Source organism: Chaetodon trifascialis, chromosome 6 (assembly GCF_039877785.1).
Source record: "Chaetodon trifascialis isolate fChaTrf1 chromosome 6, fChaTrf1.hap1, whole genome shotgun sequence".
Classification (NCBI taxonomy): Eukaryota; Metazoa; Chordata; class Actinopteri; order Chaetodontiformes; family Chaetodontidae; genus Chaetodon; species Chaetodon trifascialis.
In genome coordinates, this window is record NC_092061.1 from 13,497,704 (window position 1) to 13,524,027 (window position 26,324).

The 26,324-nt window shown below is 41.8% G+C and overlaps 1 protein-coding gene across 1 annotated transcript; it reads left to right on the forward strand.

The window, feature by feature from the left end:
* The first annotated feature begins 3,933 nt into the window (after positions 1 to 3,933).
* loxhd1b (lipoxygenase homology PLAT domains 1b) lies at positions 3,934 to 26,078 on the forward strand. Its single transcript, XM_070964882.1, has 43 exons — positions 3,934 to 4,624; positions 5,747 to 5,861; positions 6,035 to 6,046; positions 6,321 to 6,401; positions 6,544 to 6,728; positions 6,929 to 7,027; positions 7,181 to 7,329; positions 8,084 to 8,207; positions 8,679 to 8,788; positions 9,060 to 9,200; positions 9,286 to 9,421; positions 10,070 to 10,230; positions 10,323 to 10,409; positions 10,751 to 10,886; positions 10,967 to 11,121; positions 11,620 to 11,780; positions 11,881 to 11,957; positions 12,041 to 12,237; positions 12,585 to 12,777; positions 13,235 to 13,395; positions 13,515 to 13,836; positions 15,266 to 15,417; positions 16,718 to 16,851; positions 16,965 to 17,110; positions 17,261 to 17,365; positions 17,466 to 17,594; positions 17,671 to 17,835; positions 18,936 to 19,117; positions 19,190 to 19,306; positions 19,476 to 19,638; positions 20,063 to 20,217; positions 20,306 to 20,515; positions 20,657 to 20,783; positions 21,570 to 21,778; positions 22,016 to 22,201; positions 22,302 to 22,429; positions 23,063 to 23,180; positions 23,549 to 23,726; positions 23,971 to 24,156; positions 24,637 to 24,807; positions 24,948 to 25,080; positions 25,361 to 25,516; positions 25,598 to 26,078. Exons 1-43 carry the CDS (start codon positions 3,934 to 3,936, stop codon positions 26,076 to 26,078), a joined length of 7,224 nt encoding a protein of 2,407 aa, XP_070820983.1.
* Positions 26,079 to 26,324: the final 246 nt, after the last annotated feature.

Below are 26,324 nucleotides of genomic sequence, written 5' to 3' on the forward strand. Positions count from 1 at the left end.
GCAAAATGAAACAAAATAAACAATAAGCTGAGAAAAACTGACTCATCTTTGTAACCTTGCTTTTTTTTGTCCCGTTGCATAATGTAATTGAGTCTTAATGAAAGCTTTTCATTTGTATCTTGTATGTTTAATTGTATTTTAGATTGTTTGCTCTAATTTTTTAAGGTAGCTGTGACGATAAATTGTATGAAGTCTCATTACAGCGGTGTGATGCTGCCTGTTTATTGGTTGTAGCATAAACCCTTTAAATTGATTATTGTTTTAAATGTTTTAAGAGTTATATTATGATCATCATTATATTGTCTGTCAATATGTGTAAGATAAATCAGCTAACTGGCAGCCTGCTCAGTGATGCCAATACTATTGGAATTGGCTAGAACAGAGATGAGATGTAAACTTTCGACACAGATTATGCACATAAATCAGACATTGTCAACATTTTGGTGTATGTTCCCCAAGTGTAACGTATAGACCAAAGAGAAAAGGCAAATAGTTTGTGGTATCAGTGGCCTTTAGTTTGCATCTACAATGATAACGAGTTGACCAATGACATGACCTTTGGGATTCAAACCCTTTGAATCTATGTTCAAAGAAACTCCAGATAAATGCTGCGTCTGAAGTCCACTATCTGTCCCCTATGGACACGTACACCCTTGACTGCTTCCTTCGAAGCTGAAAGAAGTTGCAGTAACTCTCTTGATTTTTGAGACAAACATCTTGAAAGACCTGGTGGAACTCCTTTTCCTGCATGCATCCCTGATATGCATCTTCCAAACATGCCGATCTCCTGACCTAACAGCCCCGTCCATGAGAGAGCACGTCAGTGGGTATGAGCAGTCCTCACCTGAACTGGTTTGGTCCCCTTTGCTTACTCTAACAGTTCTTGTCCTGATATGTAACAGCTGTTTCTCCTAATTGATCTGTTGATGAATTTTAATCTAACCTTTGGAATCCAAATACGTCTGCAAAAACAGTTTAATGATCACTTTCTTGTGTACATTGTGATTGCATAACTGAACAGCAACAACTAGCTCCTAGGTGAATAAATGTAACTCCGACAGTGGAATTTGACACATGCAACGACTTCAGTCCCACACGACAGTCTGCCAATAGACTTAAACATTTCTGGCTTTTAAATCAGACTGTAATCAGAGTGTATGAATCAATGCTACTGTGGCAGAGAGACAGACAGAAAGGCAGGGGGAGAGGAAGGGTGAGGGAAACAGAAGGAGGAAGATGAGGACAAGGAAGAGGAAGAGCATCCAGGGATTCTTTGTGGCTGAACACATCATGCCAGGCAAAGTGTCTGCTGTACAGCCAAAGGAAACATTGCTGAAAGTGGAGACAAAAACACTCACACAGACAGACAAAAAATAAAGGGTGAAGCCTTATTTTGCAGGCGACAGTAGTCACAATTTCCATATTTTCTATCGTTCCGTTGTTTTTTTAAAAAGCTCTCACAAAGAGTCAATAAATATATTCAGGATTTTGTTGTTCTGTGTTTGATTTTTATGTGTTCTGTATGTGAATGCTATTATTTTTTACACCGTGCATACTGATGAAGTAGCAAGTGCACATACAAAATGAAGAGTTTTGAATAAAATGACCACTTTTCAGGTATGTAAAAAGCTTTACTGTACATGATGCATAGAGGTTGCTTAAATATATACAGTTTGTTTGTTTGTTTGTTTGCTTGCTTGCTTGCTTGCTTGCTTGCTGTTTTTCCAGTTTCCTTTTGTGTTTAGAGTATTGAGAATATGGAAGGGTTTCCATCAAATGTGTAACAGCTGATAAAAATATAAGCTGAGGTGAAAGTTCAGGAAAAAGGGAAGCCAGCGGTGGGTCTTCTGATAAGACTGTCACAATGTGAGTGGTACAGCTGGTTCTGCCCTCTGTTGAATGAATGCAGTGCTGCAAACAGTCATGTGCTCAGAATCCAAAAAGCAAAAGAAGGTGTCTCCCTCTGCTGGCTGTAATGATGCTTACACAAAAAACACCAGAGGATTTTTCCCAGTTGCACAATCATTTTCACTTACCCTGAATATAAAATTAAATTACCATCTGTGGTTTGACAAGTTTGATTACAATGTTGTCTCCCTTTGTGCCTATTTTACTGGTAATTTCTCTTCGCATGATCTACTGTTGCATGCATGTAATTAACTGATTTTGTTACAGTGGGATGGGTTGCTGGGGAGTTTGTATCATAATGCATGTAAAGGTAAATATATGGACGTACTGTAGAGTAAGGGAGGCCTGTTCTATTTCCATTCGGACAAAGAATGTTGTATGTCTGCTAATTAACCTGTATAATCTGGACATGAATAAGTAATATTTTTAAAAATATTAACTCAAATGACTGTATAGCCTTTGAATGTGTCACTACTTCATGTGCATTTTCACCAATATAGACTTTTACTGACATAATGTACTGATGGCAAGCACAGAGGTGGAGAGTAATGAAGTACATGTACTTACGTTCTGTATAGTCAAATGAGCTGCTGTCCTTGAGTATTTCCATCTTAACTTTACTCCACGACATTTCAGAGGCAAATAATGTACTTGATTTAAACCCGTTTTCCAGCAGTGGGTAAACCTACATATTTGAAGGTATTTTTTTTGATCTCACATTTGTCTACTGTCTGGCCAGAAAGATAAATAAAACCAATGTTAAAATCTAACATTTCTACAAACTACCCTGACCTGCCCTCGCTAGCTAAGGGAGAAATGGAGCACAGCCAAGTTGCCTGTGGCACAGTGAGTGGAAATGATGCTGGTTTCCAATAATAGCAAAAAATAATGGTTCCCAGTGGACAGTAGGCATTTGTAAAACCACAAAAACGCCTTTGAAGTGTTGACATTTGTTTGGCATTAGAGATGGAATCATGGAGTAATGTGCAACATGCTGACCCAGGTGGTGCAGGTGAAGCTTATTTTAGGTAAAAACAGCAGAGACGCAGTGTAGTTAAATGACTCGCTGGTGAAGAAGCAGAGCATGAGAGTCCCTGAAATGTTTCTCAGAAGATGGAGCAGCTGAAAGATGAGTGAGTGGTATAAAAAACATTACTTCAGGGGGATGTTCATGTTGTGTCAGCTGGACGTGTAAAACGGCAGTTCAGTGCTAACAAACGTAGAGCTGCAACAATCAATCCATTAGTTGACAACCATTGAATTAGTCTGTTTGATAAGTGATATAATTACAAAAGAGTACCAAAAACATGAAATTATGAATGATTTAATTATGATAAAAATTAGACAGAGGAACAGATATTTTATATACAGTATCACTGGCTTGTTTGGAGGTCATCATCATCATCATCCACATGGCTTCTTCACAGCTGCAGGTCCAATCATCATCACTCAGCCATAGATTCAGGAAGTATCTGATAAAGTCCCACTTTTGGGGAGATAACAGCAGCTCAACTTATTTTAATACCTTGTTTCGGGATGCAGCTAACAATTAATTTCGCAATTCATCCATTAGTTGTCTGGAAAAATTTCGACCAGTGTTTCCCAAAGGATTTTTGAAAAATAAAAATAGAAAATATTCCCATTTAAGAAGCTCGAATCAGAGAATTTGACCTTTTTTTCCTCAAAATATTTATTAATAGTTTAATACTGCTAATCAATTAATCATTGCAGTGCCAGAATCTTCTAGCAGCTCTTCATTCACAGGGAGGGTCTCTCCCTCTGATCAGGTGACAACAAGCACATTATCATTTTTAATGAGGTCAGAGCATCTGCTGCTTGTGGGTCAGGATACCCAGCAGAGAGGGGCTTCCCCAGCCGCCTGCCAAACAGCAGTCTGAGAGCTCTGACCCTAACCTGTCCTACCAGTGGGTCACTCCTGCAGAGACACTGGTCAGTTTAATCAAGTTTCACCGGAACGCACAGGAATCGGTTACAGTTACAAGGAAGGTAGTAAATAAATTAAAGATGCCCACAAAGAAGAAAAAAACAAGACAGAGTGCAGAGGAGGAAACCAAAGATGTAGATGACGAAGACTCAGAGGATCAGGAACCAAAACCCAAGAAGAAAAGTAAGCCTGTCAGTGAGTCAGAGGATGATGGAAGACTGAAGAAGAAGAAGAAGTGTAAAGACAGTGATGAAGAAGGATACAATTCTGATACATCAGGAGCTGATGTGAAGAGCTCCAAGAAAACAGGGAGAGATAAAGAAAAAGTCAGGAAGAAGAAGAAAGCCAAAGAGGAAAGCGGGGATGAGTTGAGCAATGACTCACAGAATACTGATGAAGAGGATAACAACAATGACAGCAAGAGGAAAAAGAGAAGAGAAAAACTCCCTGATGTGATTGAGAACACTAAGAAAGGATCAAAGAAGTCCTCGGTCAAAGACAAGATGGGGTCGAAGGATAAAAAGTCCAAAAGTGAAGACAAAAAATCCAAGAAGGACTCTGAGAAAGAGGAAGAGGAAGAGGAAGGGAAAAAGAAAAAGAAAGACAAGAAGAAGAAAGGTTCGGTGACGGGAGACAGTGATGAAGACACCAAGAAGACAAAAGGCAAGAAGAAGAAGGCTGAAAATTACGTTGAAATCTACGAGAATGAGCTGCGCAACTACGAGCCAGAAAAAGTGGAGAACTACGAGGATGAGTATCACAAGAAGAAAGGTAAGAGCAAACTCTCTGCCTCAACCTGTAAAACGATGAAGAGACAGAATTAAAATGCTCTGCATGTTGGAATGACATTTAATTTGATTTAAGCTCTGACATACGACACCCAGAGGAGACGTGAATCTGTAAGTGCAGCTACAGGAGTCAGAGCGGCTCCAGCATTAATGTCCCGACTGTTTGCTTTGGTTCAATGTTCGTGGTAACATTACACTCAGTGAAGTAGTATCCATGTACTGTCAGTATCTGATCATCAGCCTACAGCTATAGGACACCTGTCACTCACTCATCTTCACACAGGGTGCACAGCTTTGTTAAAAAGGCTTCAGCGTCCTCTGAAGCTCCGTCCTGTCTCCAACTGTGAAATGTAACGGCACAATAAACATTTATCTGATCTTCACACACACACACACACACACACACACACACACACACACACACACACACACAAAATACAAATGCCATCCCAACCTCTTTAGAATCAAGGTTTTAATCAATATCTCATATGTAAAGGTGCGAAGGGTTTGAGGGCATATTCAGAGCCACATCAATGGAGTAAAATTGAAGCTAGTTGTAGTTTAATGGACTTTTTTTAACGAGTGTTTTTAATTTAATGCAACTTGTCACATTAACTAACCATAAATAAGTGCACAAAAGACATAAAAAATGTCATTTCTGCTGCCTCCAACCCGTGAATGCATTTCTTAACAACCCATGGCACTATCTCTTTCTTTTTATTGAATAATAAATCTTGATTAACACACCTACACTCACCCACACAGGTGTTTTCACTGACTTCGCCTGGAAAGACCTCTCTCATAACTGTGTGGGCATGCACAGACGGCTTTATTGACGTCTCTGACTCCTCAGTAAGCTTTGCTGCACCCGCTGAGGTGCTTGTGTAAGAGTGCAACAAATTAAGATCTTAATGACTCACAGTAGTACACAAGAGACTAAAAATTCAGATTCTGTTATAGCTGTGTATCACCCTGCATGTTTACTACTGTGCCGTGCCATCCTGCCTCCACGCTCCTTGTAAGACGCTTTCTCCTGCTGTGATCACACAGTGCGTCTCCTTTCTAAAACACGCTTTCGTTTGTGTTACGTTGTTAAACCCTCCAGTGTATGAGGTGGTGACGATCACTGGTGATGAGAGAGGAGCAGGCACTGACGCCAACGTCTTCATCACTCTGTTCGGAGACTATGGCATCACTCCCAAAGTCCACCTGGCGAGCAAGTAAGTCCTCTTCAAACAGTACTGGAATGTAGATGTAAGGTCATCTGATGGTCATCTAATGAACAAGTGACTTATTGCACTGCTTTAGCCAGAGGCCTAAGTTATAACCTTAACCAGCTGAGCAGCTTATTGTGCTTGAACTAAACCTTTGTGTCCTTTCTCCTCTTGAACAGCACAGAAAAGAGGTATTTATTTCTCGTTGCAGTGGTGGTTGTGAAAGACTGACTGCATGCTGTGTGATTTTAATGTTGAAGTTTCAGTTTGCGTGATATGATTTGCTGCACGATTTTGAACAATTGCAAGACTTTTATGCTTCATTATGTGCGTGATTTTTTTCTAGATTAGACTCCAAACTTTCTGGTTTGACTCATTTGCATTTTTATTTTGCAGTGAAGCAGTTGATAATTGAAAATGGGATGAAATGCACACAATTTTTTTTTTACCATTTTGTGATTTCAGGAGTCGCACGGCATTCGAAAGAGCCAAAACTGATGTGTTCAGAATCAGAACTCACAATGTTGGTCCTTTGAAGAAGATAAGGTACATTCACATTTTAATCTTTTAGTTCGACTGTGGCCGAACCCTGCTGGATCAGACTGAGGGTGATTTGTTTCCTCCCCTGAATTCATTTGCCAGAGTAATGAAAGTTGTTTATCTAGATGTTATTCTTCTGCTGCTTCAGGATTGAGCATGACAACACCGGCATGAATCCCAGCTGGTTCCTGGACAGAGTGGTGGTGACGGATGTGATCAGGCCCCACCTGAGGTTCTACTTTGCCTGTAATAACTGGTTGAGTAAGGTGGAGGGAGACAGCCTTTATATCAGAGACATGCTGGGTAGCATGGACCCCATGGACATGCCCAAATGTATGTATACACAGATATTAGTCTATGGGTACATGTATAACACTTTACAATCTGAGTATTATGTGACAGATTAATTAAGTGAATCAGCCCAAACAGGCCAGTAAAAATCAAAGCTTGTTTGTGGTTGACATCCTATTTTGAAGATTTTTGTATAAAGTTTGTTTCTAAATGTCTTAAATGTTTTGGTTCTAATTTTCCAGATAATAAGTATGTAGTGACGGTTTTCACTGCGGATATAAAAGGCAGTGGAACAGACGCAGATGTCTTCATTAATATCTTTGGGGAGTTTGGAGACACAGGTAAATTACAACACCACAGGTAACACATGTTTATCTCACAGTGTTCACATAATGAACATTCTCCCAAGGTTAATTAATGCAGCTGGCTATTTTCCACTTGGGTTTAAATCAGGATTCATCTGATTTCATTTATAAATTGTTTTGCTATTTAAGGTGAAAGGCAACTTGACAACGACAAAAATAACTTTGAAAAGGGCACAGAGGACAAGTTCACCATCGAGGCACCAAACCTGGGCAAAGTGAGGAAGATCACCATCGGCCATAATAACAAGGGCTCTTCAGCAGGATGGTTTGTGGACAAGGTAAGAAAAAGATTAATGAAACGTAATTGAACCACATGATATTAATGCTCCAAACAAATCCCTCTTCATCAGTTCTGAAGACAGATAACTAAAGACTAGTAACATGTGTTACTTTCAGTTGTTGCATCATGTGAAGCTAAGGCTTTTACAGATCTTTATCAGGAAACAAAACTCTGTCTTAGTGTACTTCATTCTGCTGAGTTGTGCCTCTGCAGAAGTACTTAAGACATGCGATCCTCTCATTTCCTCTCAGTCCTCTCATCTGAGACTGGTGTCCCTCCTCCTCCAACACGTACAGTGTGCACAGACATGAGTTCACTCAAACAGAAATGTGCACAAGCTCACGCACACACACAGACACCCGTGACACACGTGTCATCATTCTACCCTCCGTGTAAAGGGAAACCGTGGCCCATTAAGGGATTGCCTTACAGCAACAGACAGACGAGTGGGTAGATTTGTTGGTGACTGCAGCACAGACTGACTGGACAGATCAGCAGTGACAACAGTGATGAATATGTTATTATTTCACATGTGGTTTGTGCTGCCGTCCAAGTTCACATTAATAATGATTATAATGAGATGAATTTGGGAGTAAATAATGTGTTTTAGATTATTTGACTGCAGCTGCAGCTTCATCTCAAAGAACATTGTCCTGCTTTACTGTAACTTTTAATGGTATTATGTACAATTATGTGCAATATGTCTTAGCTGTGATTACATTCTTACTTTCTTGTTTTTTCTTTTCATGCAGGTGATTGTGGATGATCTGGGAAACAAAACAGTGTATGAATTTCCAATCAATCGCTGGTTCGCCATCGATGAGGACGATGGGAAGATCCAGAGGGATATTTTGGTCGGGGGGAGCCAGCCCACAGGTCAGGATGAAATTTGCTTCTGAACATTGAAAAAGTGCTTTCTATAAATTAGATCTTTAAATTTCTCCAAAGGAAACCTCGTGTCAGTGAATGTAATTATACCGAGGAGAAAATTAATTCAATACTTGGTTGCTTCCCCTGAATAATTTACCCTGTTTTGGAATAATTATCTACTTGCCTGGTCTGAAACATATTGCATAAAGGATTATATAAGTCAATAACATTTCTATTGCCAAGGAACAGTTAATTTGCTAGTTTATACCTTTTTATTCAGGCCAAAAGGAAAGATATGTTTTCTGTCCAGCTTGCCCGAGGCTCACTGTGTGATCATTAATTCTTGGGTCAGACTATCAATGTTTAGATCTGGTTGATCTGGTTCCTGCTCAGCTCCTCAGGGAGTACGGGTGCTATGAACCATAGTGACCAGTTGGCAGAGCCTCTGATAGCCCGAAACGTAACTGTACCCTCCAGGTATTGTGTACAACGTCCAGGTTGTGACAGGAAACATCCGAGGTGCTGGGACCAACTCCAAAATCCACATTGTGATGCATGGCTCGAAAGGCATGAAGAACAGCGGCAAGGTAACGAGAAGACACACAAGAAACAGAGCGGACAGCTTGTACTTCATTTAAAAAACAGTGGTCGTCCATTAGATATCACATGTATGAAACAGAGTTCTTATTATTATTGTTAAACCCTTAATTTAACCTTTAATAAGGGAGCCCTGGAGAGTAGACAAAGACCTTGAACTTCATTCAAAAACAGAATGACTGGCTGCAATAATAATTTCAAATCTATGAATGTTTTTAAATCTCCTCTGCGTGTGTCTTTTCTTCCATGTATTTGATGCAGGTGTTCTTGGCAGGAGGAAAGTTTGAGCGGGGCCTGACAGACATCTTTAATGTCGAGATTTCTGCGCTCCTCAGTCCCCTCAGCAGAGTCACAATTGGACACGACAACGAAGGAGTCAGTGCTGGCTGGTACTGCGAGAAGGTACATTGTGCATGCACACATGTATGCACCCACTATGTGAGTACATGACTGTGAGTAAATTCATCTGAATCAATGTTTTGCGCAGGTGGTGGTGTACTGTCCTTTCACAGGCATAGAGCAGACCTTCCCATGCAGCAAATGGCTGGATGAGAAGGAGGGAGACGGGCTGATTGAGAGAGAGCTCTATGAGATGGTTTCACTCAGGCAGAAGAGACAGAAGAGTGAGTTGAATGTCAATAATTATATGGCCAGTCAGCAGCAGCAGCGGCGGCAGTAAATGCTGTCATTTTCACTTATTATCTTGTGACATACTGAGCAAAAACACTCAAAGCTGGATTCAAAACTCCATCATGTTTATCATACATTTGCATAATGACGCAGCAGGCAGTCTGGTTGGTGCAGTTGTTATGTACTATATTTGCTTCCTTCTGGTGCACAATAATACACAGCAGAATGTGTACACTAGTTTATTTTGTATCTGTCCACACTGATTTGGAAAGACAGTATTCCTTTACTGCATTACTTCATTTCCAGTCACAATCACGCAGCTGGGAGCAGTCCACTGCAATCGCTGTCTTCAGCATGATAGTTTCTGCCCTGAAAATACTTTTTAACAAGCAAAAATGCCATTTCAGGTGCTCCACTGAAACGCTGAAGGAGTAGAACTAGTCAAACTGACAACCCTCTTGTCACTGCTGGCCCCAAGTGTGTTAAAAAAAAAAAAAAAAAAAAAAAAGCGCTTGTTAAACTTTCTCGGGCAGAACAGGGGAAGGGAGTGCATCTCAGTCACAGTGACAAATAAATAAGGAAGATAATGGCAATAATGTATAATGGTCCTAAACCAAAGATGGTGGTTTGGTTCTGCTCAGAGCACCCCTGGTCCTTGTGGATCTGGACGTCAGACCTGCCCGGCGCAGGAACCGATGCGGATATCTCCTTCCAGGTGTACGGCCAGAAGGGCAAGAGTGATGAGATCAGACTAGACAACAAAACAGACAATTTTGAACAAGGACAGGTGGACAGGTTTATGGTAAGAACCCCATATTTTAATTCTACACCATGTTTAAAAGGTTAAACTGATTTGACTTTGTAGGAAACTTTTATCTTGACGTGATCTGACAGGTTGAGCTGGCTGACTTGGGACAATTGACCAAATTCCGAATCTGGCATGAGAAGAGAAATCCTTTTGCTGGATGGCATCTCAGTAAGGTGAAGAAATCTAATGTCTAATCATCTTTAAGTAAATAAACTCAGCTGGAATTCACTGCTTCCATATTAATTAAATAATTCCTGAATATGCAGAGTTGTAGGCATGCTCGTTAACATGAAAATGAGGATAGCAAGACAGTTTAGTATTCTCTCATTCATTCATTTCATTCAGTCAAATGGCAGATATAGAATACGTGCATTTTTACGAACCTTAGACATGAACAAAGATGAAAATGAGGTTTGAGTTTTCAGTTTTTTAACCCTTCCATGTAATAATAATCCAGACACCTCCTCATATATCAAATCAAACAAGCTTTCCAGCATTGCCTTTTCCCAATTAGGCAACTCTGATGAAGACATTAACGAAGGAGAAGTATACGTTTCCCTGTGAGCGCTGGCTGGACACAAATGAAGATGATAATGAGGTTGTGAGGGAGCTCCCTGCCAGTGGAGAACTAATCCCTGAGCCGCTGCCCTGTATGTATATGCACCTGTCTTCACCAAATGCAGCCAGAGAAGTGTAAAACTTGATTGAGTGACCTTATTCTGTTCCGCAGTGATCAAATACAGAGTGACAGTCTGCACGGGGACCGTCGGCGGCAGCGGCACAGATGCATCCGTTTTTCTAAATCTGATTGGAGACCAGGGGGACACCGGAGATCGGTGGCTGGTCAACTGCAAAAACAACGTCAACAAGTTTGAGAAAGGAAATGTGGGTATAGTCAGTACATCATCAGATGCTTTTTAGTTTTTGCTTCTTTCTCCGTCCAATCAAAAGACATTAAGCTTAGTCTTGTCTCTTTCACACACTGGAGCCAATCACTAATCAGTGTGTTTTTAATTAACCTACTTAGCACTGCCTGTCACCCGTTACTTACTGTTTCTGATGCCAGTGATGACAAATTTGGGGGATAAGTTTAAGACTGATTATGGATTTGACCCCAATATTCAGGCTTTGACTCGTAATGGAGGCTGCCCTATCTATTCAATCAAAAATGTTTCATATGCATGAATAAGACTCTGCTGATGGTAATACTTTAATGTATTTGTCATAATGTATCTGCTGCACACATACTGGAAACATACATCATCACAATGGTTTTATCAGTTGATTCATTTTCCTCTGACATACAGTATAAGAAGGCATCAAAATGTGATGTTGCTCACTGTTTTTTTTTTGTTTTTTTTTTGTTATTGTTGTCCTTTCCAGTTGGATGAGTTTATAATCGAGGCTGTTGCCATCGGGCAGGTCCGCAGGGTGAGGATTGGGCATGATGGCAGAGGTGGAGGCTGCGGCTGGTTCCTCGATAAAGTGATTGTGAGAGAGGAGGGACAGGCTGAGGCCCACGCTGTAGAGTTTCCCTGCAACAGGTGCCTTAGTCTCAGTGTGAATACAGAAAAGCACGTGCTGAAGTGTTGTTCCAACCTCAGGTGTGTGTGTAACACAGTTCTTGTTGACTATGCTGTGCAGGTGGCTGGACCGCAACGAGGACGACGGTCAGATTGTAAGGGAACTGGTGCCGTTCTCAGATGGACAGCGTCTTTACAGTAAGTTAGAGGAATCTTGAATTTCATCCAAACATTTAAACTGAAACTCGTCTGAGGCTCATGTTTGTGTCTGTGTGTGTCAGACGTTAACTATCACATCGCGGTGAAGACAGGTGACATCCCTGGAGGCAGCTCAGACTCCAACGTGTTTGTCAAGCTCTACGGAGAGAAAGGCGACACCAGTAAGATGCTGCTGCTGGTGTCTGCCAACAACCTGGGGAACTACTTTGAGACGGGTCGCGTTGACATCTTCACAGTGGAAACCTTTGATATTGGACAGGTGACACGGCGGAGGCAAACACATGTTGATTTCTCTCATTTGATGTTGAAAGTCCTACGAGAAGCTTTAGAAATCATTTCTTGAAAGATTGTGATGTTCAGTTCATCTTAGGTTCACCCACGCTGACAGTATATCGGTATGTCACATCATTACATTCAAGCAATTATACGGCAGGAGTCGGCTAGATGTGACTAACTTTGTTGCAATGAAAATGCAGCAATGCGTCTGTCCTGTTTTAATGGATCTTATAATCATGTCTTGGCCTTGACTCCATGGTCAGTGTGTGTGTGTAGAATACCTTGTATTTAGCAAATTTAAACGCTGTCATCCATTTAATCTTATGCCAGATCAACCGCCTGATGATTGGCCACTCCAATGAAGGCATGCGTGCAGGCTGGTTCTTGGACAGCGTTCAGATTATGGTTCCAGGTCACGGAAAGCATTACATGTTCCCCAGTCACCGCTGGCTGGATGAGGACGAGGCCGACGGCAAGACAGAGGTGGAGATTTATCCAAGTGAGATCCTGGACGTGGAACAACGTAGGCGACTTTCTCACACTCACACACCATCAGAAGACTCGACACACACACACACAGTGCAGCTTGACGCTGGCGTGAATACAATGTTTGTAATTGGTCTTGTGTCTCAAGACATCATCTTGTAGTTTCCTGGTCTTTTATTAAAACACATCAAAACTTAATTTTAAATCAAGTTGTCATTTTAATCAAAATATGAAACCAGAGCATTATTTCAAAAACTTCTCCACTTCAGCCATATTTTCCCAAGAAATATTCTTATACCGGTTTGCTAATTTTAAATGTATCTCTATCTTTATCTTTACTTCCTTTTATGGACTATTGAACACTTCTTTGCATGAATTTACACATACTGGAAGAACATGAACACACACACGTTTTGAATGCATTTTAGAGTGCCACTGACCAAAAGTCACATGTACAGTACGTAATTTGACCTTTGTCAATCTGTGTTTTCTAGTGATTAACTATGAGATAACAGTAAAGACCGGAGATGTGACATTTGCTGGCACCAATGCCAGTGTGTTCATCCAGATCTACGGGGACAAGGGGAAGACAGAGGTTATCAAGCTCGAAAGCAGATCCAACAACTATGAGCGGAACACCACAGAAATATTTAAGGTATCCACGAAATATTTAAGGTATTAGTGACTCCAAAATGCATCTCAGTAGCTAAAGGTAAAGGTGATTGTGCAGATGTTTGAATTCAGAGTTGAAATAGTGTTAAAACTGTTCTCCAGATAGAGGCCAAAGACGTGGGGAAGGTCTTCAAGATCCGCATTGGCCACGATGGCTCGGGGATTGGATCTGGCTGGTTCCTGGAAACAGTGGACGTCAAACATCTAATAATGGCCTTGATGCCGAAGGAGAAGAAAAAGGAGGACAAGAAAAAGAAGAAGAAAAAGAAGAAAGATGAGGAAGATGAGGACGAGGAGGGAGGCGAGGAGATGCAGGAAGTGGTGCTTACTTACCACTTCCCCTGCTCGCGCTGGCTGGCCGGGGGAGAGGAGGACGGCGAGCTGGTGGTGGAGCTGCTGCCAGAGGATGCAGAGGAGCTGGAAAGTATGAAATAAATATAACTATAAGTGTAATGTTGCAGAGAGAAGTGTTGATCGTCTGAGTGCCAAGCAGAGGGCTTCAAACATTTGCATTCATGTTGGGTGATTTAAATTCCCTGCTGTTGAGCAGCACAAAACAAAAACACAGACAGTCTGACAGTCTAACCTGTCTCTCCCTCTATCTGCACAACAGCCTCTGCGCTTTTTTTTTTCTAATATCTGAAACATACAGTAATAACAAGCTAACTGCTAATCCCAAAATAGATAAAATACCACCCACAGCTCAGTGGAACTGCTATTTATGCACATATAAATCCAGCAGAGATGAATAACTCATGCACTGTTGCATGAGCACTCTCGTTTAACTAAGCACACACAAAGCAAAACCACTTATGGTGTGAAAACAGCTGGATACCTCCTTTAAACACTCTCCACGCTCTTAAGGTTTTCACAGGAAAAGACACATGCAGGCACTGGCAGCAGGCTTTCGTGCAAATTGTACATAATTGCATGTGCATGAACATAATATTCTGTCGACTTTCTGGCTGTCTTCTTTGGTCTTCTTTATTATAAGATTATGATGCGATGAATCCTCTCAGCCTGAAGTTTGTCTGAGACAGAGTAGCTGCTCAAAGAGCATTTCCTGCCTCCTGTGAGTGACAAACGTGTCACAGTGTTTCTGCACAGTTAGTTGCAGAGAAAGTTTAGTCTACACTGATATTATTGTAGAATTAGATTTCAGTGGTGGCTGCGTAGGATTGTTTCCTACTACTGTGATCCACTTCCTAATAACTGCAAAGTATTAAGTCTAAAAGTCATAAATTATTTAAAAAAAAAAGAAAAAAAAAAAAGATAAATTTAACCAACAAACTTTTCTGCTCCAATACATATTTCTTGGATTTTAGCTTTTCAAAAAACATTTTCACTGCGGTCAAAAAACTGATTTAACTAGCAACACAGCAATCTGACAGCACCATAAATTAGATTTACATTACCATAATAACAAAAAAAATCCATTTCACTTTTTACTAATTGAATCCAATGAATCACTTTATTCAAAATGACGATGTGGTTCAAGGAGTTTTAATGTTTTTAGGGTGATGATGTTATAAAATAGAATGTTATCAACTCTTATTGAGGTTTTCAAATGGAAAAAAATGTCATTTGTTAGAGACATAGTTCCTGTGCCTTTTATCACGTTCTGTGTGTCGTTAATGACCACAGAAGTATGTATAAGTTCAGCATATACACCGACATTCATAGATAGAATTGTTTTTTGCTCCATTTGTATTATTTCCATCATGTTTTGGCACGTGTTTACATCTAGTGTTGACGTTGTGGACATGCGTGGTTTGATCTGACACAGTTTCCTGGTCGACATATGTGACAGGTTAAAGAGGTGTTAGTAATTCATCCCTTGTATTGTCTGACAGTCAACACCTACGAAGTGTGCGTCTTCACTGGTGACATGCTGGGCGCTGGGACCGACGCCAATGTCTTCATCAATATTTATGGAGAAAACGGAGACACCGGAGAGCGCTATCTGAAGAACTCTGACAACCTCAACAAATTTGAACGGGGGCAGGTATGATGTGTAAACAAAGAGATGACCACTGCTTCTTAAATTGGTTGCAGATAACAGCAAGGATGCATTGGATTTTTAAAAATTCAGTACAGTAACTGGTGAAATGGAGAAACGCAGGCAAATATTGTTCAGGAAAAAAGGCAAAACGCATTATTCATATCAATCTAGCTCACTTTATTCAATTACCCTTTCATTAACTAACATAACATGCATTAACCAGGAGCCTTAACCATGCATTTCTCTGCCGATAAGGCTAAAAATGTTTGTTTGAAATATTCCATTAGGGCTGTATAATTTACCCTGTTTCTTGGAAGGGTATACCCTGCTGAATGCGGTTAGTCAAAGACTCAAGCACTTCCACACAACATGAGCCTTGCACTGAGGTGTGGGTGGGAGCGTATTCTGGTCGGATTACAAGCTCTCCTGCAGGCGAGCCAGCTGTGACTGAGAGGAGCTATGAGGAGTCCTCTGTGTCATTGAACCTGTCCTACTTTTACTCATTACTTAATCTACACCTGTGAATTATTAATCCTGACATTACACCTGGCTCTGTATGAACACAAAACTCATGTCCACAGAAAATTAGGTTTATTTCTTCCCGCAGATCTAAAGCAACAATAGCCTTTTGTCATTTTGAGACAGAGCTGCCACAGAGGAATCAGCTGAAATGGATAACTGACTGCATGCACAGTACTGTTACTGCAGCCCTGACAGATGTATTCGGACACTTTGAGAAGTTGTTCTGGAGCCTTAGATAGTATCACACAATCCTCCCTTGCCAGGTGGAGTTTGTCCAGTTGTCATGGAAAACTTAGAGGATAACAGAGCAACAAGATGACGTTATGCAATCAGAAGCTCCAGTGGTGAGACTGTTTTTGTCAAGTATCTAAAGCACAGTCTGCGGGGCGTCCCCATCACATAGTGGTCTACGACTGATACCATGTAATCACACCATCCTGATTTTGATTCCAGCTGGGAACATTTCCTCCATTCAAGGGTGGAAAGTAACTTAAGAACTTGACAATTTTGAGGTGTTTTTACCTCCCTTAAGTATTTCCATTTCATGGTACTTTATACTTCAACTCCACTGCATTTCTGAGGGAAACATTGTGGGTTTTTTTCTCCACGACATCTGTTTGACAACTTGAGCAGGACTTCTTCCACCACTTGCGTCATGCTACTAGACATTATTTTTTCACCCTACATTTCCTGTATATCTTCACGTTGAACTATCAAAAAAAAAAGAAAAAGAAAGTATCGTGTGTAACAGAGCAGCATCTCCGGTTGCTGTTGTCAACAGGAGGATGTTTTCACCGTGACAGCTGTTGATCTGGGCTCTTTGAAAAAGCTGCGAATCCGTCATAGCAACACTAGCTCTCGTTCATCTTGGTACCTGGATCGTGTTGAGATAGTGGACACAAAGGATGATACAACGTAGGTGAAACCAACATTCAGTCTGCATTTTGGTTCATTTATTAGTAATAACTGATACTGAGGTAATAAAATGGTTTTTGACAGCTGATCACAGGTATTTCTTGGGTGTACAGGTACTATTTCCCCTGCAATCGCTGGCTGGCTGTGGATGAGGATGATGGACAGATAGCAAGAGAGCTGGTTCCTGTGGACGAGGCCTTCATGAGGAAGGATGAGGACGAGGAGGGGACAAGCGCCACTCTGGGACTCGAGCAGAAATGTAAGAGTTTCAAAGCTGGCTCATGTCTTAGCAGAGGAACCAGATAAAGGCTTTATCCAAATGCTGCTGACGCATGCAGGTGTAGACAAAAGCAAAGAGTGTGATGATAAAAAGGATTCAAATACTGACTCCTGTAAATTCTTCTCACAGCCATGTCGACCACATACACCCTCAAAATCAAGACCGGGGAAAAGAAGTATGCTGGAACTGATGCCAACGTGTTTGCAATCCTGTTTGGTGAAAACGATGACACAGGTAAGGTAACTTGCCAGCATCCTGGCACTGTTGTGTCAGCCTTGTGCTGTGTGTTATTATCTAATGATGCTAATCTGGATCTTAAAAATGTCACTCGCAGGGATCATCAACCTAAAGGCTTGTAAGAACTATAAGAATAAGTTTGAACAGGGAATGATCAACGTGTTCACTGTGGAGGCGGTGGACTTGGGCGAGCTGGAAAAACTTCGAATTGGGCACGACTCCTCAGGTGGGGGAAGAAAAGGCTCTGCAGATCAAAAATTACCAGTCACTGAGATGAAGTAATGACATATTTCCCCCATCAGGGGGTTCATCTGGTTGGTTCTTGGACTGGGTCGAGGTTGACGCCCCCTCACAGGGTCAGAGACTGCGCTTCCCTTGTGGCCGCTGGCTGGATAAAGGAGAGGATGATGGGGCGACTGTGAGGGATCTGTATCCTGCTGATCTACAGACTGAACTCTACACGCCATGTGAGTGAAGAGCCGGTGGAAGAAGTGCTCAAATCCATTAGTATCAGCACATAAGCATATCAGCATAATCAGCACTATGCTGAATGAGAAACCTTCCTGTAAAAGTGCTTTATGCAAAATTTTAGTCGGATAAAAGTCATTAGCAGTAAAATGTATTTAAAGCACTCTATGTGCACTGACTTTTTGATGCTTTGGTGGCCTGCCGTCTAAACTTCACCACCGCAACAGGACTCCACTTCTTGGTTTACACATACAGTCCAAGATCACAACACTGCAGTCGTAGGTATTGTTGTGTTCATGCTGACTAGTTTAATTTTACCTTTTAATAAACAAAGAAAACCAGCTTTGCAAATTCCAACGAGGACCATACCAGTGTGTTCCCTTCTACAGCAGGTGATCATCATCATCTAGGAAAACTTAATAAATGTAAAAATGAAAAAGAAAATACAATTAAAAGGAAAATTCTATGTTCCTTCAGTATGACTAATTATCATATTAGATCATGATGTAGCAAGTACTAACTACAGCCGTCAAACAGCAGTGAGGCAGAAAGTACATTTACAGCATGCAAAATATTTTTCTGAATAAACTTTATTCATAGAGTGTTTTACAAGGTAAAATAAAAATAAATCCAGCGAAGGCAGATAAAATGATAAAAAGGTCAGGGACATGATGACAGGGAAATAAAGACGATAAAATAAAAAGTGAATAAATAGGAATTAAAAACAGTACACAAAAACAGAAAGATTTTTCGAACGTTTCCTTAAAGCTTTCGCAAAAAGAAAAGCTTTACAATGAGATTTAAAAGAGGCCAGAGACTGAATTATGGTGATCAATTCTAAAGTCTTACAAAATGTAAAGGCTCAAAGCGCCGATACCAGTACAACTAAGTCATGCGTACAAATACTGCAGAGCCCGCGTACCCACAATCCGATATTAACTTGCCAAAACTGTACTTATGTCCTTGAGTAGCTGCAGTTTGTGACTCTTCTCCTCTCAAAGTCTTAAGCATGTGAAACATATGGTTTAATTTCATATTTACATCACCCATCTTGCGTCAATCAAACACACCTGTGTGACCTTCTTCCCTGGTTTTTCAGTTGTGCCCTATGAGATAAAGATATACACCAGCGATGTGTTTGGTGCGGGAACAGACGCTGATGTGTTCATAGTCCTGTATGGGCAAAAGGGAGTGTGCACACAGCAGAAACACCTGTGTGTCAACAAGAGAGAGAGACGTCTGTACTTTGAGAGGGGAGCTGAGGACATGTTTATTGTGGAGGTGAGTGGATTTGGACGGTGCATCCTATGAGGCAGTGGCTGCAGCTCTGTAAACACTGTCCTCTTTTCCCAGCTGGAGGATGTCGGTGACGTCATAGAGAAGATCAGGATTGGACACGACAACAGGGGCACCAACCCAGGGTGGCACCTGGACAGAGTGGAGATCAGACGACAGCTCAGGAAAGGAAAGGTAGTAAAAATCCACCTGAGGTTACACCCGCGTAGATCAGTGTCTTTGCCCTCATTAAATTATTAACAGATGAATAATGTAACAGCTTTTGGCTCACACTTCAGGAGTCAGGTACACTTTCTTTTAGAGTCAGAGAGACAGCTTGGGCCGTTTTTTTTTCTGATGATAGGGTTCGGAGACAACTATTTTCCCATGCGAGTGCTGGCTGGCCAAGTCTGAAGATGATGGGGAGACGGTGAGGGAGCTGGTCCCCTCGGACATCATCACAGAGAAACTCCTCAGGGATGGGAAGCTGAAAAGGACTGAAATCGAGGTGGAGGAGGCTTTGGAAAGTAAGTTTACCCGGATTTCAGTGGTGTAATGCAAACTAAATAGAGTTAACTCATGTGCTGTTCATCCTCACAAAATTTGAGGTACTTTACAGAATTTTTTTACATTTCATGCCACTTTATACATTCACCCCACCACAAGGGAGGGAAATTTTGTATTTTTTAGCTTTAGTCACCAGTTACTTTACAGATTGAGACATCCCAAACATAAAACATAAAATGGGCTTATATAATACTTGATACTTATTAATATAATGTATGAAGTCACATGTACTGTTGGACTGGAAGCTACTCAGTTCATATAAACAGGGAAATCCTAGAGCACACAAGGAATATCTGCATTTCTAGTTCAGTTGTACGTAATTACAATCCTGTGTGAACAATATTTGTCAACTTAATGCATGATTGACTTTTTCTTCCGTCACAGCTCACACGTACAACGTGTCTGTGCGGACAGGTGATATGTACGGAGGAGGAACTGATGCCAACGTTTTTCTCACCATCTACGGAGACCTGGGAGACACAGGAGAACGCAAACTCTCCAAATCTGAGAACAACAAGAACAAGTTTGAGAGAGGACAGGTATGTGAGGACAGGTGTGAGATGTTATGTCACGTGACTGCTGCTGTCTGCAGGTATTAAAATGTGGTGTATTAATTTTGCCTTGCAGGTGGACAAGTTCACCATTGAGGCTGTGGACTTGGGCCAAGTTTTTAAGATTCGGATTCGTCACGACAACTCCATGATAGGAGCCGATTGGTACCTGGACCAGGTGGAGGTGCTGGACGTGGAAACAGAAGAGGTGTACATGTTCCTGTGTGAGCGCTGGTTATCGACAAAGAAAGAGGACAAACGCATAGAGAGGACCTTCTTTGTCAAGGTTTGTTAGACTTCTGATTAGAGAGAGTTCCATATTGCTCTGTTCTTTGTCTTTGATTTCCTATCGGCTGCTGCTGCGGCAGTAAAATCGGCTTTAAGAAGGATGTGGGAAGATTATTTGTCTGTTATGTGTCTGGGTCAGGGGTATGAAGGTGAAAGACACACTGATCCAAATTCCAAGAAGATGGCTCAGGCCAAACTGGGGCTGGACAGAAATGCCAACAAGAAGAAAAAGAAGAAAAAGGCAGCAGTGGTGGAAGAGGGTCCAAGTAAGGCCGCAAAACTATTATGCATGTTTCAAAAAATGGGATTTGAGTATAAGACCGACAAAGTACCTCCATGCCCAAAACATAAAGGGGCCTTTTGAAAAATTACACAGATCATTCACTTGAGAAAAGGCAGCAATGCTAGAAAGGCGCATAAATCTAAAAAGTCCTGCATACAACTGCAAACTTGCACCTTTTAAAGATAATTCAAAATGTTTGGTACCTGTCTGGTAAATTAGCTAAATGTAAACAAATAGTTTAACATTGTGGGAAATCTGCTTTTTTTTTTTTTGCCAAGAGTTATATGAGAAGATTGATACCACTCACATGTCTGTATGCCAAATATGAAGCTTTAGCCAGAAGAAGAGCATTAAGACTGAAAACAAGAGGAAGCAGCTAGCCTGGTTCAAAGGACAACAAAACCGCCTACACACACACTAAAAGCTCACTAATTAACATATTGTATCCTGTTTGTGTAATAAGAAAAAAATGTGTTTGAAACAACAATTTATGGTTTTGCAGGGGATCAAGTCTTATACATCTATACTGTTTCTTGGCTTTAAGTTGTTGCTTTCTGGAGTCTGCTGGTCTCACTGTGTTTGGAAATGAGATACAACGTGTTAATTAGTGAAGTGAAATTAAGTAAGTGAATTTTAGAGGCGCTGGTCGGTGGATTTTGTGACCCTCAGAGTCAGGCTACCAATGTATTTCCAAAATGTCAAACTATCCTTTAACTTACATGAAAATTTAAAAAATTTCCTCTTTAACTGATTCTTCTCTTCTGCCTAGTCATCCCCTATCACTTCACCTTGTCCACGGGGATAGACCGCGATGGCAGCACTACAGCCAGAGTCTATGTCATCATCATAGGCCCCAACGAGGTGGAGACAGACCGACTGTGGCTGGACCTGCCGGAGGGAAAGAATGCCTTCACAGCTGGCACCATGGAGCACTTTGTGTCTTATGGAACTGATGTAGGAGAGATCAAGAGGGTGGAAGTGAGAATCTGGGACTCTCTCTGTTGCTAAATCTGTGAAACTGTCTCCTCTCTCCTCAGATGCACTGATTTTAAAAATTTAAATAAAGCCATTCAAGCTCAGCAATAATTAATTTTAGCTGTGCCTTCTGGTACCTAGATCAAACAAAATCAAATGATATATCAATTCCCAGTTCTACCTTCCCCCCCTTTCTCCTTCTCCTCTTCCTCCTCTCTCCTCCCTGCGTCTCTTCCTCAGCTTGGCCATAACGGTGTCACACCAGAGAGCTGCTGGTTGGTGGATGAGCTGTCGGTTGCCGTGCCAACCAAAGGTATCAAGTACATCTTTCCATGTAAGTGCTGGCTGGCTAAAGACAGGGGAGATGGTCTGACTGCCAGACTGTTCAACGTGCTGGACTCCAGCACGATCAACATTATCCGCAAAGTGAGTCACCAAACCGAAAATATGAATCCACGGTAAACATTCGGTTATCTAAAAACAGAAATAGCCTCTTCTAATCCGGCTTGTCTACTGTATATTGTAGGTTATTTATTCAGCCACAGTTGTCACAGGTGACACTCAGTACGCAGGGACTGACACCAACATTTTCCTGACGGTGTATGGAGCCAATGGGAGCACAGAGGAAATGCTGCTGCCCAAAAATGAGGACAGGTCAGTCCTCCCCTCACTGATCACTTTTCATGATATTGATAGTTCTGTGTTTGGGGTTATATGCTCATTTGTTTTCCTGCTGAGACTTGAAAAGGCTTTACTTGATATTTTTCAAAATGCTATATTAAATAACAAGTGAAAGCAGTCCCTCGTAGTGCTAGACATCATAGCATAGTTTGGCCGCAGCATCCAGCTGTTTTCAGTGAACAAAGCTAAAAAAAACTCCACTGTACACTACCTGCTCAGCACCAGACGGTGCACAGACGCAGTCAGTGATTAGCTGGTGAACGTAGTGGAGCAGTTAGCAGCTAAATAGCCAGTTATTGGTAGAGGGGGACAGCTAAAACATTCATCAGGAGGTCATGCATACGACCTTAAATGAATGACAGCATTGGTCCATAACTGCTGGATGCATGAATCAGAACCTGGTTCAGGTGCTGGTAGGTGGATTTTGTTACCTTTGGACAAAGCCAGACTAGCAAACTGTTTCCAGTTTTTGTGGTAATCTAAGATGACGGCTGTTAGCTGTAGCTGGATAACTCATATACAAACATGAGAGTCTTTAAAATAAACATCTCACGTCCAAATATTTTCAAATGCAAAATTCTATGCATATTTGTTTCCATCGTTTAGGTTTGAAAGGGGTCAAGAAGACACTTTCAGTCTGGAGATAGATGACATTGCTCCTCTGAAGAAGATCAGAGTCCGGATTGATGGCTCTGGAAGTCGCCCTGACTGGTTTCTTGACAGGGTAACATAAAGACTACAAGGGTTACCTGCCTACCTTATCTATGGGAGCACTGTTTTTGGTAACACCTAGAAAAATACAGGATACAGTAACAGAGAATGATAAAAATCATTTGCATTGTGATAAGATTACAGAATCTGTTACTGCACTGGCTACAGTTTTAATTAGTTGGTGATACCAACAGGCTTAAATTTCCCTTACATTTTTCACTATGCTTGGTACGATCGTATCGTCACTTCATCACTAATGTCGGTCTGTTTCTGTCATACCTTCTGCTGCAACTCAACTGTGATGTTCTCCAAGAAAACATGTGACTTTCACATTTGAACATCCGCAACACCTGAGATGAAGTCAATGAACGTCAATTTCAGATCCTGATGCGGAACCTGACCACAGAGGAGGAGTATCTGTTTACCTATGAGAACTGGCTGTCGAAGACAAAAGGGCCAAAGAGGACGAAGGTGTGCGAGCTGGCGGCTGTGGTGGACGATGAGGAGATGGTGGAGAAAACAACCTACATCATCCAAGTCCAGACCAGTGATGTCGGAGGTGGGTGACGTGAGTTCTGTACAGTGTATTCAAGTAAAAGCCTCAACTCATGGCATGGAGCATTTTGAGGCACAGTATTTACATACAGTATTACAATATGTAAGGCCACAGGGTCTTAAAGTTGCACGTGTTTTACTACTACTTCCTTTTCGTGGTATATCATAGTATCATGTGTCAGAGTAGCATCCATGCAACATTATTAGTTAAATACAAAGGTTTTTTTTCATCATCTCTGATGTTTTAGGTGCCGGCACTGATGCCAATGTGTTTTTGATGGTGTTTGGGGAGTATGGGGACACCGGGACACTGCCTCTGAAGGAGAGCGCCAACAGGAACAAGTTTGAGCGTAAAATGAAAGATGTGTTCAGATTCCCTGACATGCTCAGTCTGGGCGAACTGTCCAAGGTCCGATTGTGGCATGACAACAAAGGTGAGAAGGAAAGACTGGCATAACAGAGAGAAAACAGAGGGAATAAAACAGCCGTATTAACTTGATTTAGATTTTGATGATTTCTCACGTCATGGTGATGGTTTGGCTTTTTGATTTCGAGGCTTGGTTGCATACAGTCTAGTTAAACTATGAGTATCTTATTTTAGCTGGCCTGGCTCTCTCCAGCGAGGAATATTCCACTACATAAGCTCCCATGACACTACATTGTGTTGTTTTTACACTTTGGTTTTTGTAACGTGTTAATTAGTGAGCTTTAGAGGTGCCGGTAGGTGGATTTTGTCACCTCTGGACAGAGCCAGGTGAGCTGTTCATCCCTGTTTCCAGTGTTTATGCTAAGCCAGCTGTTGGCTGGAGCTTCGTATTATTAGATTGGTAGTGATGTTTTCATCTCATTCGCACCAAGAAAGCAAACTTCAAGCATGAGACCACAATGGACTTGGATGCTCTTGCTGTAAACAGGGCCTGCTCCTGGTTGGCATCTCGAGTACATTGACGTGAAAGACGAGGCCATGGACCAGACCTTCAGGTTCCCCTGCGACCGCTGGTTGGCTAAAAATGAAGACGACGGGCAGATAATGAGGGAGCTGGCCTGTGCCAACAACGACTCTATAGACCTCAGTGACAAAACCAGTTAGTAAAAATGGAAGTCTGTGGGCATAATTACAAGCTGTCTAATTGTCGGAGATGAATGACTTGCAGCTAATTACAACCATTTGCCAGATGTGAAATGATTATAGTGCGACAATCTCTGTCTCCCTGCATTGCCACAGAATATGAAATTGCCATAACAACTGCGGACACAGATGATGCCTCCACCACGGAAAACGCCTGGATCGTGTTGGAAGGGAGGAAAGCCCGTTCCAAGGAGTTTGTTCTTGAGAATAAGAAGAAGAAGTTCTTATGGTAGGTCTTCAAAGAGAGTCTAGGTGCTTCGGCTCACGGTAAAACCCTATTATGAGGCCTTACATAATCTCCTCCCTTTCACATGTTTTGTTTTTCTACCCTCTTTTATCTCGTAACTTCACTTTCTGTTCTCCAAGTCTCAGCTCTCAGGAGAGCTAATCCCATGAGACGCACAAAGGAAAAACTCTCAGGCAGACCAGTGAATTTAACTGTTCGCTGTTCAGAGTCAATCCCTGCACAAACTGTCAGTAGCTGTAACTTTCTTACTGGCCTTCCACAGCGGTGCCACCGACACGTTTGAGTTCTCGTCCAAGCACGTGGGGGAGATCGCCGGCATCTGCATCGGCCACATCACGAAAGACGGCAAGAAGGTGAAGAATGAAGCTTCCTGGCATGTTCTGGAGGTGGTGGTGACAGAGAAGGAGCTGGGAAACAAGTGAGTGGAATCTCATACATCCCACGTTATGTTATATAAAGTGTCACGTTGATGTGACTCCAAACCTTCACTCCTGCTTAGGTATTTCTTCCACTGCGATGCACAAATCCCGCTGGCAGCCAAAAAGGACCAATTCCTGACATTTGAGTGTTTTAAGTCCATCGAGAGCTTCGCGAGCAAAGTCCGCAATCTGGTCCCCGTCAAGTACGAAATCATCATCATCACCGGGGATGTAAAAGGGGCTGGCACAGACGCCAACGTTTTCGTCACCATCTATGGCGTCAACGGTGACTCAGGCAACCGTCATCTGCAGCAGAGGTTTCGCAACCTTTTCGAGCGAGGGCGAACTGACCGCTTTGTGCTGGAGATGCTGGACCTCGGGGAGCTGCTGAGGGTCAAAGTGGAGCACGACAACAGCGGCTCCAACTGTGGGTGGTATTTAGAGTGCGTGGAGGTGACCAACACAGCCAACTCAGTGACCACCATCTTCCAGTGTGGGAAGTGGCTCGACACTCGGAAGGCCGACGGGCAGATTCAGCGAGTGCTATACCCCAGATATTAAGGAGGAGGAAACAAAGGGGGGGTGGCGTTCTTTTGGGGGCTTTTTGGTTGGTTGTTTTTTTTTTTTTACTGCATGTCAGACGAGCTTTGAGAGGTGAGACGTTGAAGTTAACAGACCTGAATGTAGCCTCATGTCACCTTTTAAAAGATGACATATGTTTTTTTTTTAAGTTTGTGCCAACTGTTCAGGTTGCTCCGCATCTAACTTCACAAAAAGCCATTTGCGACCATCTTGTACAATTTGAGT

Bases quoted from the DNA above. Each gene is read 5' to 3' on its own strand.
- loxhd1b (XM_070964882.1), top strand. From the start codon at position 3,934: ATGCCCACAAAGAAGAAAAAAACAAGACAGAGTGCAGAGGAGGAAACC. The intron at 19,118-19,189 runs GTGAGTGGATTT...CTCTTTTCCCAG, and splicing joins AGGACATGTTTATTGTGGAG to CTGGAGGATGTCGGTGACGT. The intron at 22,430-23,062 runs GTCAGTCCTCCC...TCCATCGTTTAG, and splicing joins CTGCCCAAAAATGAGGACAG to GTTTGAAAGGGGTCAAGAAG.